Source organism: Branchiostoma belcheri, unplaced genomic scaffold (assembly GCF_001625305.1).
Source record: "Branchiostoma belcheri isolate BF01 breed outbred unplaced genomic scaffold, Haploidv18h27 scaffold151, whole genome shotgun sequence".
In the NCBI taxonomy this organism is placed as follows: domain Eukaryota; kingdom Metazoa; phylum Chordata; class Leptocardii; order Amphioxiformes; family Branchiostomatidae; genus Branchiostoma; species Branchiostoma belcheri.
In genome coordinates, this window is record NW_017802947.1 from 380,676 (window position 1) to 394,693 (window position 14,018).

The 14,018-nt window shown below is 40.2% G+C and overlaps 2 protein-coding genes across 5 annotated transcripts in view; one reads left to right on the forward strand and one right to left on the reverse strand.

Annotated features, from left to right (window-relative positions):
* Nucleotides 1-14,018, reverse strand: part of LOC109465487 (ubiquitin carboxyl-terminal hydrolase 20-like) — a 17,752-nt gene continuing 3,734 nt past the window's right edge. Inside the window, exons 2-24 of one of the 3 annotated variants that reach the window (XM_019762837.1) lie at nt 10,827-10,926; nt 9,629-9,758; nt 9,403-9,456; nt 9,131-9,193; nt 8,635-8,781; nt 7,997-8,084; nt 7,752-7,821; nt 7,459-7,581; nt 7,096-7,174; nt 6,192-6,882; nt 5,841-5,987; nt 5,364-5,481; nt 4,808-4,912; nt 4,595-4,640; nt 4,238-4,352; nt 3,662-3,854; nt 3,342-3,405; nt 2,967-3,072; nt 2,693-2,774; nt 1,950-2,058; nt 1,242-1,344; nt 924-992; nt 1-596 (exon numbers count right to left, since the gene is read on the reverse strand). In XM_019762837.1, coding sequence (XP_019618396.1) covers nt 382-596; nt 924-992; nt 1,242-1,344; nt 1,950-2,058; nt 2,693-2,774; nt 2,967-3,072; nt 3,342-3,405; nt 3,662-3,854; nt 4,238-4,352; nt 4,595-4,640; nt 4,808-4,912; nt 5,364-5,481; nt 5,841-5,987; nt 6,192-6,882; nt 7,096-7,174; nt 7,459-7,581; nt 7,752-7,821; nt 7,997-8,084; nt 8,635-8,781; nt 9,131-9,193; nt 9,403-9,456; nt 9,629-9,706 — 2,865 coding nt within the window. In that variant the 5' untranslated portion in view covers nt 9,707-9,758; nt 10,827-10,926 and the 3' untranslated portion in view covers nt 1-381. Of the gene's footprint in view, nt 597-923; nt 993-1,241; nt 1,345-1,949; nt 2,059-2,692; nt 2,775-2,966; nt 3,073-3,341; nt 3,406-3,661; nt 3,855-4,237; nt 4,353-4,594; nt 4,641-4,807; nt 4,913-5,363; nt 5,482-5,840; nt 5,988-6,191; nt 6,883-7,095; nt 7,175-7,458; nt 7,582-7,751; nt 7,843-7,996; nt 8,085-8,634; nt 8,782-9,130; nt 9,194-9,402; nt 9,457-9,628; nt 9,759-10,826; nt 10,927-14,018 lie in introns of all 3 variants that reach the window. The other 2 variants (XM_019762836.1, XM_019762835.1) reach the window with 2 other exon arrangements.
* Nucleotides 11,097-14,018, forward strand: part of LOC109465488 (72 kDa inositol polyphosphate 5-phosphatase-like) — a 17,753-nt gene continuing 14,831 nt past the window's right edge. Inside the window, exon 1 of one of the 2 annotated variants that reach the window (XM_019762838.1) lies at nt 11,097-11,495. The gene's annotated coding sequence lies outside the window, so the exon portion shown is untranslated. Of the gene's footprint in view, nt 11,496-12,496; nt 12,518-14,018 lie in introns of those variants that run through there. The other variant, XM_019762839.1, reaches the window with a different exon arrangement.

Here is a 14,018-nt window from a genome sequence, read left to right on the forward strand (position 1 = left end):
TTACTTCCACATTCGTTGCGTTTCATTCGCTGCGGTGTGATGCATTGCACGAGAAATACCCCCAAATCATACCTATACAGAGTTCTATATATATGGTACTGTATGTCCGCAGGACAAGGGTTTTAAAATCAGCAATGATCATGGGGGAAAATATGCCAGATCCAAGCTGTGACCTAATCATGAAAACATCGACAGGGCCTGGTTTGGAATAACCTGGTATCCAAAGCTATTGTAACCAGCTGCCAAGTCTCTCTTATTTTCTCAAAAAGAGAACCGGAAGCTGTAATAGGTTTAGATACGAGGCTATGTGTGGAAATGTGACTGTAGCAAAGTCTGACATCATTTCCATACTACATGACTTGTGTGTCTTCATTTCTTCAGCTACAGTTCCTGCTGAATCTTCTTCTCCCCATGGTCCTCCTCCTCCTCCCCCTCCTCACCCCCCTCCTCCTCCCCACCCCCCTCTGGCTCCTGGTCCCCCTGTTCCGTGTCGTCAGGCAGGGCCTGTGTCTGACGCTGGATGATCTCAGGACCCCCTCCGTAGATAGACACCAGGAACTGCCACGTCTCTTCTGAGATCTGACCGGAATCTGAGCCTAGAGTGGGAAACATTGGAATTACTGTGAATTTCATCCTGTGATGAAAATGGGGACTGCGATATCTCTGCAGTTTGCAGTCAAAACAGTAGTAACAATTCATAAATGTGATAAACACACTGAACTATAATTTGCAATGTTTTTTGTTTTTTAGCTTAAAAAGTTCAGTGTGTTTATCATTCATAAATGTGATAAACACACTGAACTTTTTAAGCTAAAAAAAAAAACATTGCAAATTCAGTCTCATACAGTAACACTAAGAGCAATGAAGAATGATGACAATGCTGGAGTCTTATCTTTAAGGAAAAGATCAGATTGAAAATATACCTGGTTTGAGTCCAGAAACGAGACCCTTTCCTGTGGCAATGTTACTGTTATCCACTGGTCCGGGGGGATCTACAGTAAGGTAAATATGCATTATGAAAACTCTTCAAGTATAATGCCAACAAACACCGTACAATTTCCAATAGCTACGTACCGTACGTCTTAAAGTTTACACATTTCTAATTTACATATTCATAACATTTACAACTACATTTGTAATAAATGATAATTATTCTGTAGTAGCAAGGATATTACTGGTACAATGTCCTTTACAGTAGACAGCAAGTTAGAAGGATGCAGCAGAAGGGGTCTTCCATTTACCTTGTTCCTTCCCCTTTACAAATGACTCCCACTCCCTGAACCACTTCATGCTGATGTAGTAGATGATGGGGGGTGAGTCTTCTTCCTGGAATGCCTTGTTCAACTGTTGTGGGGTATAAAGAGATGTAACCTTTATGTCAAACAGAGTGGGCCATACTTCCAACACAAATGCACCACCTTTTCATGACCTGATTACACTTTCTGAAAGCTTCTATGCTTAACTGTATATAAGCCTTCTTTCACAATGATTTCCATCGTTTGTCAACATTTTGGACTCCTTTGGACTGGAGTCTCTTGTTCTAAAATATCTTAGAGACAAAGCAATGGATCAGACTGTACAAAGACACTTGTTAATTGCAGTTTAGGCCACGTTGATTATATGGATGACATCCCCGCGTGCATGAATTTTTGTCTTTCCAAAAAAAAAAGTTTTCGACCATACGGTAAATTGCACAAAGTAGATGCAAACTGAGCAAATAAAAGCCCTTAATTGAAAAAAAATATTAGAAAACAATACTCGTGTCACGAAATACCAAAATCCATTCCAAAGGACTTTTTTTTATTTGAACGCTCGCATCACTTTTGGGGTTACCAGAGCCAGAGGTCCATATAATCAAATCAACATGGCCTTATAGTTAATCTACTGCCAATTTACAGCAAAGAACAGATTTCATTATTGTTGTTGTCCTGTGAATGTAAAGAACCCACCTTGATGAAAGTCTCCATCTCGATCTTGCGGCGTTTCTCCAGCCGTTCCTGCTCCACCTGACAGGTGGCGCACACGAACAGGTGGTTCACTACAGGACCGCCTCCGAACCTTGAACAGGAAAACACACCAGCAAATAGTGAGACTTATGAACAGATGGTCACAAATACAGGACTGTACATGACATATGAGGCTAACTGCTGTTTTAATTAAAACTACATTTAGTGATGTTTACAAAAGGAAAACATATTGTTTTTGCTCTGTTTCCTCTTCTCCAAACACCAAAGGTCAATGACCTGAACTAGATGGCTGTGACCATGGTAACTGGTGTTGAGTTACACCATGTTGCATTTTTATAGCAGGAGACTGCTGTCACCATATATATGAATGTGTTTGAGTGAGAATTACATGTAACAGTCTAAGAGCAGACCATATGCGAAGGTAAACATTATGCATTTGCTTTGCAAATGTTACCTTTTTAGTTAAAACTCATATTTGTTAAGAACTATTGTAGAGTGGAACTTGTCGCCACCAATCACAATTGGGGCATCATCACTGAAAAGCTTTAAACAATGCCTGCAATTAGATGTGCAAAGATTGGGTGTAACAGGTTGTTCGGTGTAATGTAGCTAGCTGCCGCCACGCCATGTGCCTGCAAAGCTGGCGTGTTATGCAGAAAAGCGGTTATACGGGCTATACAGATACAGATACATTGTATATAAAACACAATACTAGATGTACATACTTGTCCAGCAGATACTCCCATACTGGCTCTGGTACTGTGGTTACCAAGTCTTCTAGGAACGAAGACTTGTGTGGTGGAATACCTGAAAAATACCACAAACGCATCAAAACTCCCATAGTTAATAAAAAACTACATTTCACAAGGCAAAGGCATTGAAGCCTGGCCATTGTTGGGATACAAGTTGGAAGTTTTGGACATTTACAACACAAAAACTGTGTCTACTCAGAGAATGGAAGATTCCATTGAAGAGGGGTGTACAGGGTTGTGTTTGTACCTCCATGTCTGCACAAGAAGTCATTGTTGCTGATTGGTCCAGGCTCAGCGAACATGGTGAACTTGTGGAGCCACTGACGGGAGATGTAGAACTTCATCAGGCCAGGCTGGAGAACAGGGAACACAGGCTCAGGTTAGTTAGTTCAAGTTAAAATCCTTCCCACAACGTTTTATGTACAGTGAAGTACCCATCTGAATAGCCCTTGGGTCACACAGTTGTGCAACTACTACAGCTAAGCTTGTAGTCCACTGGTAGTGGAGTGTGTTTAACTACCATACTCTTCCCAAAATGCTAAAAAGCAGTATACCGGTATGCTATTTTTTTAGAAATGTCTTTGGTTTGATTCTTCAGTAAAGAAAGTTTTAAAAATCTCACCTCTTTAGTGCTGACCAGGTTGGCAACTTTGTGTCTCTCCCGTTCCATATCTTCATTACGTTTTCTGTAATAAATAATCAGTGAGAAACTTTGTAAAAAAAACTGAAGGATTTCAAAGCTGGCTCTAACTTTAAGGAAAGGTAAACAACGTTTGCTGTCTGAGAAAAATGGACATGTTCGTGGAACTTTATGTGCGTGGTGGCGGCAGATGCAGAAAAAAGAAAGCCGGCAAATTATTTGTTCGTGGTAATGACAAGTGGCTGCAAAAACTGCGAAAATAGAAGTACATGTACCATGAAAACTCATGAATTACAGTATACCTGTAGAATAGGACATAGGCCTCTGCATTGGTGACCGCTGACTCCAGGACTTCGGTGACGTACATGTCATCAAACTCGTACCACTGCCCGTTCAGGTGGTTCATGCAGTACGCCGTGTAGTGTCCGCCATTCGCCGTGCCGTGGTGGCAGATCACCGCAACCAGGTCATAGGTCATCACTTGTGACTGGCTCTCTGAAACATAGTTAAACAACATTGTTAGTTGTGGGAGTAATGTATGGAGACACTTCATGCCATTTTTTCAAATATTTCATTTTGAATTTTTGAATTCATTTATTTCTTGACACCAAAAAGCAAACCTTACAGCAGGGATAAAACTCCCTGAATTGCAAAGCGTTTGTGTACACAAATTACAACAGGAAATATATAAATTTCGTAGTCCTAAACTGGATTAACTGGTATCCTGGTATATAACGCTAGCTCCAGTCATAGTGGACTCTTGCCAAATAGTCTGGTACCTGATATTAGGGAAGAAATAATTCACTTTTAATTCATAAAAGCAGGAGCTCTGATTGGCAGCGAGTCACACAGTTACTAAACCCTGATCCCTGCCTCACCTTTAGCCATGAAAGGCCTGAGGTCCAGCCCCTCCAGTGGGAAGGACACGTAGTTGTTGATCTTAGTGGAGTACATCACCTCATGGCGGAATCTCTTCAGGTGGATACACAGGATCTGGGGAGGAAAGTCATGGAGCAAAAATGCTGAGAAGTACACCTACATTTGTACCTTGTCTATATGTGTCTTACCATACAGTAAAGATACCTGAAGAAAGAGTTGTATAAGCAAGCAATTGACTATCTCCATTGCTCAACATTGTCTTCTGTAGTGCTAGCTTTGGGGGAAGTGAAAACTGGACACAGCAGAGTGCATCTTGTCGCATCTTGTTTCACAAAACATGAAAAAAGGACCCTTACCTCTGGCAGTTCCAGCACTTTGGAGAACTTCAGTCCATTTCTTAATCTGTGAAAAATGAAATTCAAATCATATCAATATGGCTACATTTTTTCCTTTTGAACAGACTCTAGCACTCTATACAAGTTGAACACAAATGCATGCTCTAATCTGTTATTCACAGCTGTCTTATAACACAACATCCATGTAGAATATAGGATAACATGAGTACTGACTTCCTGCACTTCTCACAGCTGTACATGTTGTCTCCCTTCAGGTCATCAGCGGAGAAGAACGCAGACAGACAGTCGTCTAGAGTCACCTGTGGGCCCCAGAACCAGCTGTACATGTGGGGAGGGGGGCACAACAAAGCACTGTCAGGGAACAATCTCATGATTCAAAAGTATATCCATCAAGTTAGCCATAGCCTTTTTCAGGCCATAGGTGCAATGGGTTGTTATTCAACTGTCTAGAGTACAACAAAAAGCCCATCCCTCTCCTTCCACCACCTCCCCAACTGAAGTCAGGTACCGATTCTACACCTGGGTGGAATGAACAAATTTGTGACAGGTGCCTTTCCCAAGGACCAGGACACAATGTCTAGACAGGATTCAAATCTGGTCTCTCTATCCCTTGTCTGCTTACCTAACCATCCAGTCATCAAGAAACAGCACTATTGACACAACAAACATATAGGGACTTTTCCATAGCTTTGAGTACACAACAGGGATGTCGGTTTTTAAGAAACCTGCCTTAAACCATTGGAGCTATGTTGCAGTATTATTTTTTTACCTTTTGAGCCAGTCATAGAAGTACCCCACCCATCCCTGTGAGGTAGTGTAGGCATCAGTACAGGAGCTCTTCAGGGTCGGGCCTTGTGCTGAATGGAGCAGGGCCAGGTCCTCTTTACCTGGGGGAAGGGAAATCAAATGTAGAGTCAGATACAACACTCCTATCTTTTATAGTGCATGTACATGACAAATCGTTCAGGCAAATAACAGGAGAGCACTGTATAGCATCTGATATGGTACCTTCAGAGATGAGCTCCCCCTAGCAGGAGCTATTGTCAATGCAGGCTTTGACAAGAACCAACTTTGATATTTTAACAAAAATGGGCACAGAATAATGCATAGCAACAACTTCTGAAGGGTCTCTCAAGGACATGCTAGGTGAATCTAGCAGAATCCATCAGAATTACACTTCCATGCAAAACATATAGATCAATCGGATATTACATCCACTGTTTCCATGCTAAAACTGTAGACTTACTGGGTATAGGGAGGGAGATATCCTGGAAAGTTTCCTTGGTGCAGGAGACACGGTCACAGGTCAGACACTGGACAGAACTCAGGATCTTTCCATCAAACACGTCAGAAATGATGCTGTGATGTCGGACATTTCTCTTCTTTCTCTGGGCTGGAAGGCAAGTCAAATTATCAGATTATGTTTGCACTGACAAATACTCAAAGTTGCTTGTACTTCTATTAGTTATTGATTGAAATACACAGTTTTTATGACCTTTTTTAAAATTCTATAAAGTAGACAGTAGCGAGGTACAGGAGTAAATAAAGTAGAAAGTACTACAAGTAGTTGACAAGAAACAATGAATTTTGGTTGTACCTGATTTGAAGGTGGGCTGCACGTCTTTTAGACTGGCCTTCATGGGACTGTTTGGCTGACTGGCACTCCTGATGCCCTGTGGGCTGTTAGAGCGGCTGTGGGGAGGGCTCTCTCTCATGGGGCTACTGCTGGAACACCCGGAGTCCGAATCCGGTACAGAACCGGTCTCAGCCGCCTCGCCGGACTCGTCCACGTCTGCGTCGATGTCGTGTCGCGACCCCCGCCGTCGCTTGCTCTCCTCTTTACTCTGAGTCTCTCGTACGAACCCCTGACACGACTTGACCCGTTTTCGCGGCGAGCGGGTCCTGAGGTTCGACACGTAGTCGCTGGGCTCCGAGAGGACGCGGCTGCGGTTCCTGGCGTTGGCTCTCTGCTCGCGGGAGTCCAGGGTGCGGATGTCGCTGTCTGACGAGCTGCGGGGGATGGACTGCGCCGTCCTGACGTCGTTGTTGGGAATGCAGGACTCGTCTGGAGTGTTTTGCTCCGAGCTTCCCGCGGATTCGCAGGAGTGGTACTCCTCGTCTGAGTGGCTGGAGGAGTAGTCGGAGGAGCGGATGGGAATGCTGGGACTGGACGCTGTGGGAGACCTGTCCTCATTGGTCGGGCAGGTGTAGTCCTCAAACTCTGTGATTGGCTCCTTCAGTTCCTCGTGCAGTTGGTCCATCAAGCAGCGCAGGAATTCTTGGGAGTCCTGCATGTTGGGGGGGAACATATTAAACACACATCTGCAACAGCTACTCATCAAGATTACTTAGGTCCACTTGAGTTTCCTTTTTAGATTTTTTAGATAGTCACAATGTTTCTGATTTACATGTGCCAGACACACTGTGCATATAATGTATTACAAAATTGTCTCTGCCAGAGGTTTTGCCAAAAAAGACCATTGGTGTTTGTTGTACAGTACCTGTTGTGTATACCCTCTGAACATAGGGTTGACCATCTTGATTCCATGGGCTATAGCAACAGGTACCAAATAACTTGGTCTGGAACACAACAATAAAACACATGTTAGATTACTATGGTGTACATGTAATGTATTGGTGTAAAAGCAAAATGCATTTGAGGCCTAAAACTTTGTATGTTACAAAATTTGACAAAACATCATACATACATGTACATGTATATAGGAAATAGGATATATTAGATTGAAAATCTAGGAAATATTTTGCAGATTAAAAATCTGTATCAATGCTACTACTACTCCTACTAATTGTTTACACATTTGTTTAGCAAAATATGGGTATTTCTGAACCATTAGATGACATACCTTTTCTTATGCCACATTTCTAACATGAGTTTCAGGTAGCTCTTGGACAGTCCAGGTTTCTTCTCTGTCTTTGACATGCCAACCATGCCTCCACACTCCAGGAAATAGTTGGTCAGAGGAGGGCTGAAAACACAGTAAACATGAGTCACAAGCTCCTCCTAGTGATCCACAACAAAACTGCAGCTCAACTTGCAACATAAAGTGAATAGTCCACTTTCCGAATCAAGATCACGTTAATTCTCGCTAAGTAAGTAATAGAAGTCAGCCAATCGAGGTTTAAATCCTGAGCTCACCAGTTGGACAGTGCCTGCAGCGCAGCATTCATGTAACAGGTGTTCCCGATGTTCTGTAGTCCAGTCAGACCTGTGGGAGAGTCATCCACTACTTTGGGTCAGGGAAAACCAGAACGAAATACAGTTACAAACAAAAAACACTCCATGCACTAACAGCTATGGAAAAACCATTACATGAATACTGTACAATATCTTTTATTCTTAGACTTAACCTGAGTGTATGTGTGAGAGAAAATGTTCCCAACCTTTTGGTTTTATATCAGGGTCATCCATGTAGTCTTCCTGTACACGTGGTGCACCATCCCCTCCACCGTTTCTCTGGTCTTGAGATGTCTACGGTAAAAGTACAGCAAGAAGAATGCAATTACTACACACAATGTACCATGTTCCATGACTGCATTTTTGGGAATAGTTACACTGGTGCACCCAACCTAAAAAATTGGGCGTCCAAAAAAATTTTGAGTGCACCATATAGGATAAAAAAAGTAGAAAGTCACCAGAAACTAATTTCTAAAGAAAAGTAGTAAAACAATGATTCTATCATTTTTCTGACACTTAGATGTTAAGAATATGCTGTATACTATTATAGAAAACCCAAAGAAAAAAATTGGGTGCGCTGCTCCAAATTTGGGTGCACTAACTTGACTAAGGTACCACTAGTACTAAGGCACCCAGTATTTCTAGCCCTGCAATCTATGGAAGGTTTTAGATGGTTTGAAAAGTAAAGGGGTATGTGACATGCACCCAGTATTTTGAGCCCTGCCTGTAGAACACAGAGGCATTGAAGTTTTAATACAAAGTTTCTTCTCAGGACATCTTTGATGCCTATTTTACATGGCAATCAAATGGGGCCAATCAGACAAGAGTAGCTTTAAATACTGACCTGTGATTGGCCGGTTGACCGTTTGTACGGGGAGGACTTGTTGTTGCCAGGCGACGTGGCGTTCTTGTCCAGGAAGACCTCCGTCTCGCAGGAGTAACACCAGGTACGGAACGTGGTCAGGTTCATGGTCAGGGCATGCTTCACCGTCTGGACAAACAACAAAACAACAAATTACTATCAAACACAAACTTATACATTTTGGCAACTCCTCTGGGGCAGAGGCATGTTTTTTTTATTATTTTACTCCAACATGTAATCACAAGATTGAATGCTTGATTTTTTTTAGAAAGATCTTGAATATGCATATGAGGCAAGGATGGTAGGAACAAGACATTAGATCAAGACACTCCCTGTACTGCCTAACCTTCTCTCTAGCCTGCTACCTTACCCCACAATCACCATACATTGAGATACAAAAGGATACTAGTACCTCAGCAGGAAAAGGGTTATATTTACTAATAGTATACTAACAATCATGAGTGCTGACATCTCTTACCACGGCATGATGGGTACTGTGGTCCACTGCAGATTCTCCACATCCCACATAATTGCAGTTTGCCTGGAAGCCACAAGGGGGAAAATTTCAGTCTTGAATTTAGAGGACTACAGGATAATAACAGCTTCTAGCAGCACATTTTTTTAAAAATTAATCTTGACTTTGCATTATTCTACATGTATATATATTATGACTTGTGCTACACTGATAAACTCTCTACCAAAAAATTAGACTAAGACTTAGTGCCGTAACTAAACAGTATGTTTCCTTACCTGTAGACAAGCCCACAGGTTGGGCCCTACAGCTGGGCAGGAGCTGCATGATCCCTGGACATAAAACATCGAGCTAATTTAATATTTCACAATCTATCTACAGTAGCATGTAGTACACTTTCCTTCTATAAACAAATTTACAAATTGAAGAAAGAAGGATTTCGTTTTTTTTGTGATGAAATGTTTAAAAATGTGTAAGATGAAACACTCAATGAGTCATGATTACCTTAGCTTTCTGTAAGAGATCCTCTCTGGAAATGTCTCCTAAGGTCCCCAGATGGGGACAGGAGTTCTGTGAAGACATCTTACAACTCACAGGTGTCTACTGTAGTCCTACAAGCATCACAGGTTGTGTCCTGGCTGTAGGGATACAAGTACACTTGAACCCCACTGTTACAAAACATGGCATCTACTTAGTACTACCAATATACATTGTAGTAATCAAACATAATGTGTGAATCAAACATACTAGTAATCAAACAATTTTGTGATAGGAGATGTTGTGTCATCTGACTGACAGACTACTTGGTAGGCCTACCACATTTAGGTATGGTTAATTGACAGGATCATCCTGTCAATAACAGAAAATGCTGTACTATTGACAGGATCATCCTTTTGGATTTGCTGCCTAGCGCTCCATTAATGAATGTATTGTTGTTACAATTTGAATAAAGAAATGTGTGTTTCAATCATAGGATTTCTTTTTTCTAACATACTTATATGCCATATATCTATCCTTATATACATGAACAGGACAATTTTTGCATAAATCCCTGTGCCCTGCCTGACAAAGATACATGTGCTTTTACATGTGAACGTACATTGAGTCACATCCTATAGAGCTGTTGACCCAAATACATCTAAATTACATGATTAGGCTGCGAGATATTTCGTGATTCAAAATCAGGCCACAGCACAAAACAAATGAAGACAGCTTTTGATCTGAAATTTATCTACGTAGAAACATATATTATTCGATTTCTTGCCCAATTTCTGCGAAGACATAAATATTTTCGGCAATAACAATTAAAGTGGGCGGTCCCATGGGATGAACGTTAGAAAATGATGACTTGTCATGTTTGCGAAGTAACCAAAATGTAATTTTCACGAAAATTAAAAAAAAACTACTTCCATTTAATGTTATACTTTATATTATACCATTATTACAATGTTTTATACTTGGCTGGTCTTACATAATGTAAACATTATTTTATATATTGATCGGAATCGCCTGGAAGCTTCTATCCATATTTTTTCGACAACTCGTTCATCTCATTTCCACGTAGATTCGATGAAATTTACGGAAAATTCAGCAGTCCAAAAAGCTATTTGGGGGGCAGAAATGTTACCCATTGATTGATGATTATGTGAAAGAAAAATTGTGCGGAAAATGTGATATTTAGAGGGAGAAATTGACAACTTACCTGCTAAATGTCAAATAACGAACGATGATTCTGCATTGATTACCGAAGGAACATGGCGGCCACGACCTGCTCATTTTACGGCATATTTCCGTTAAAATTTCTGTGAAAATAAGACAAAAAGAGTGATTTAAAATCTCATTATTCACATGATTGTAAGCATAAAAATATCACTTGTAGTATTTTTTGAATGAATGTGGTAAATTTAGCAGTTTTATCAATATTCCAGAGGACTTAATGATTTACGACAATTTACGACAAGCGCTCAACAGTTTTGTACATGCGCACGATGATACATTCCTACCGGTGAGATTGCCAGGTATTTTGTAGCAGACGGTTTTATGTTTATTTGTTGTTTTCCTCAATTTCCTGACCAAAAAACACATTCTCTGCGGGAGAAACATATCCCAAATGCAAGTGTGTAAATTTTCGCGTCGTTTTAACTCCTCAAGTTGTGTATTTGATTTGAAAAAGCATCGGAAATCCGCTAGGAAGTGATAGTTCAGCTGAACAACTTTACGTCAAAATTTTATCGGGCAAAGATGACAGAAAAAATTGTGCCAAAAAAGGACATTTCCAATTGTCTATCGACGTGTTTTCTACTGACTTGAATTCTACGCCATTTTTGTCGAAGAAAACCGTCGTTTGAAAGCTTCAACTGTCGTCAAATCGGTGAGTAAAAGTCAGTGGCTTTGTTTGAAAAATAGCCTGAACCGTTAACTTGCTACATAATGATTGTTGACTTTTGTTATTGTTGTCAGTAACTTGTCACCATTAATTTTCAACTTATAGTTCAAGTTTCTCAATGTCTTTTTATGGTATTATATTTTAATGATATTGTCAAATTTTGCGCATGCCTTTGACCTCCTTTGTAGTAATTGTACATGACATTTATACATATGTGTGTGTATATTTTATAAAATGTTGTAACTGGATATTTTTCTAGTTAACTTAAATTGTTAGCTACTAACTCAAAAGTAATGGTCTTTACATTGTAGCTACTAACTATGTACTTGTACTATCAACCAAGCTACAATAAATGAAGACTTAGGTTATCTGATAAACCAACTTCAATAGCTAACTTGAAAATTTTAAACAAACAATATGAGAAAAGGCTGTCACATATTTTTGATTATTAGAAAAGCTTGTGTCATATACGTATGTGTAGTATACAATGCGACCTTTACATACAAAATAGCCAGAAATTAGTGAATAAAGACCACTTAGCCAACCACCTGTTGGAGTGGGCATGTCAACACCGTCATGTATTTGTAGTCAGTGACAATGGGGCTCAGCAATAAAGAGTTATAGAAATTAGTGAATAAAGACCACTTAGCCAACCACCTGTTGGAGTGGGCATGTCAACACCGTCTTGTATTTGTAGTCAGTGACAATGGGGCTCAGCAATAAAGAGTTAACTTAAAGGTATATCTTTATCTTCTACTAAGATAAGTTTTGGTCTAACTACATTTTCGAGCAATAGTGAGCATATATCGTTTATGCAACAGAAGTCGGTACTAGTACTTGTTGAGACTTTGTGTAATTTTTCTGAAGTCCATAAAGAGACAAAAGACCGCTTTGCAGTTGATGGAAAACTAGGTCCTCTGACTCGTCTGTGTCTGATTCGCTTTGCAGTTGATGGAAAACTAGGTCCTCTGACTCGTCTGTGTCTGATTGAGTCTGATAATCTATTGGTGAGTGTAACTTGGTCATGGCATAGCCTGGGTGCAATCCTCTGTAGTTACCACCAGCTTAGTTGCTGGCTACAATGTGGCTGTAACTACGAAGGATAGCACCCAGCAGGCTATGCCTGGTTAGGAGTTTGCAGACAGGTTCACTATTCCCAGTATTCAGCCAATAGCATCAGTAGAAATGACTGGATAAATAGTGAGCATACGGTGAGACCAAATATGGGCGTGAGCTGCGCATTCTAACATTTGCGTTCTGTGGAAACAGTGGTTTGGTTGACTGTTTACTTTAGTAGCTATGGGCGTGTTCCTTCTCAGTGAAAGGTCCTAGTCATTTCAATCATGCACTCTTTAGTTAAAGTCTATTCATGTGTAACAGTATATCCCTAATACCGGTATTCCATAGAGCCTAGTCAATTACTGAAAGTGGTATTGATGTGTGTATGTGTAATGGCTATAACATATTACATGAACTTGAACCCCTTCTGCTGCAATTGTATCGTGGTGGCTTGGTGGCCTTGTGGTTTAGGGTTGCGGCTTTTTAAAAATCTATTTAGGCTTGAGTTCAAATCCCTACTTCATCAGTTACTCTATAATGATCCTGTATGTTAATCACACTGTCACCTGTGGAAAAAAGTAAAAGTGACATAAAGGTAAATTTCGCTATCAGTCTGGTCTTATAATATATATGCTGCTTAAGCAAACATTTTTGAGCTGCAAATGGAAGCAAGTAGCATTAGAAATCAAGGTAAAACCCTCATAGTATACCCACATGTTATATAATATAGCTTATAAGGTTAAAGGCCTACATGTACTTTCTGAAATTGGTGCACTTAAATATACGAATTTGAATGCACGTCACAGTTAGCGTTAAGTAACTTTGCCAGCGGGCTACATGGTAATGAATGTTATTACTGTATATATTTCACATGCTACAAACTACTGTAATCTTATCTTAATACTCCATACACGAAAATCATAGTATAGGTCACCTAAAAGGCGAGCCAATCTGCGTGTGTGAGTAGCTTCTACAAGTTGCGTGAATAGAATTTTTACCTATTAAGTAATTTTCACCTCAAGCCAAGGTCTTATAAGCAGCTTATACATGTACCAAAAAATGTATTTGGTGGGTTTAAGTCCTAAATCATTTTAGAATCGTTGGGATGACATTGACTTATTATTCGCTCATAAAATGTAAGCTCGTAATTTTTCTTGGCGTATATGTGCATGTGCAATGGCAGATAACAGGATGAAAAGTCAGGGTGAAGTCATTTTTTGTGCAAAACTGTGTACAGTACCAGTGTAGGGTCCAAAATACATATTTCTGTGAAACAGTGCAGACTGTGCTGTATGTCAAGATTCAAGACACAAATATTCTGTATATAACAATTCCTCTTCAATACTTTTGTTGCATTTTAATGGTTATATAGCTATACTTAGAAGTATATTTACAGTAGCAATAATTACATACATGCTATTCCTTAGAATGTCATGTCGCCCCCCCCCC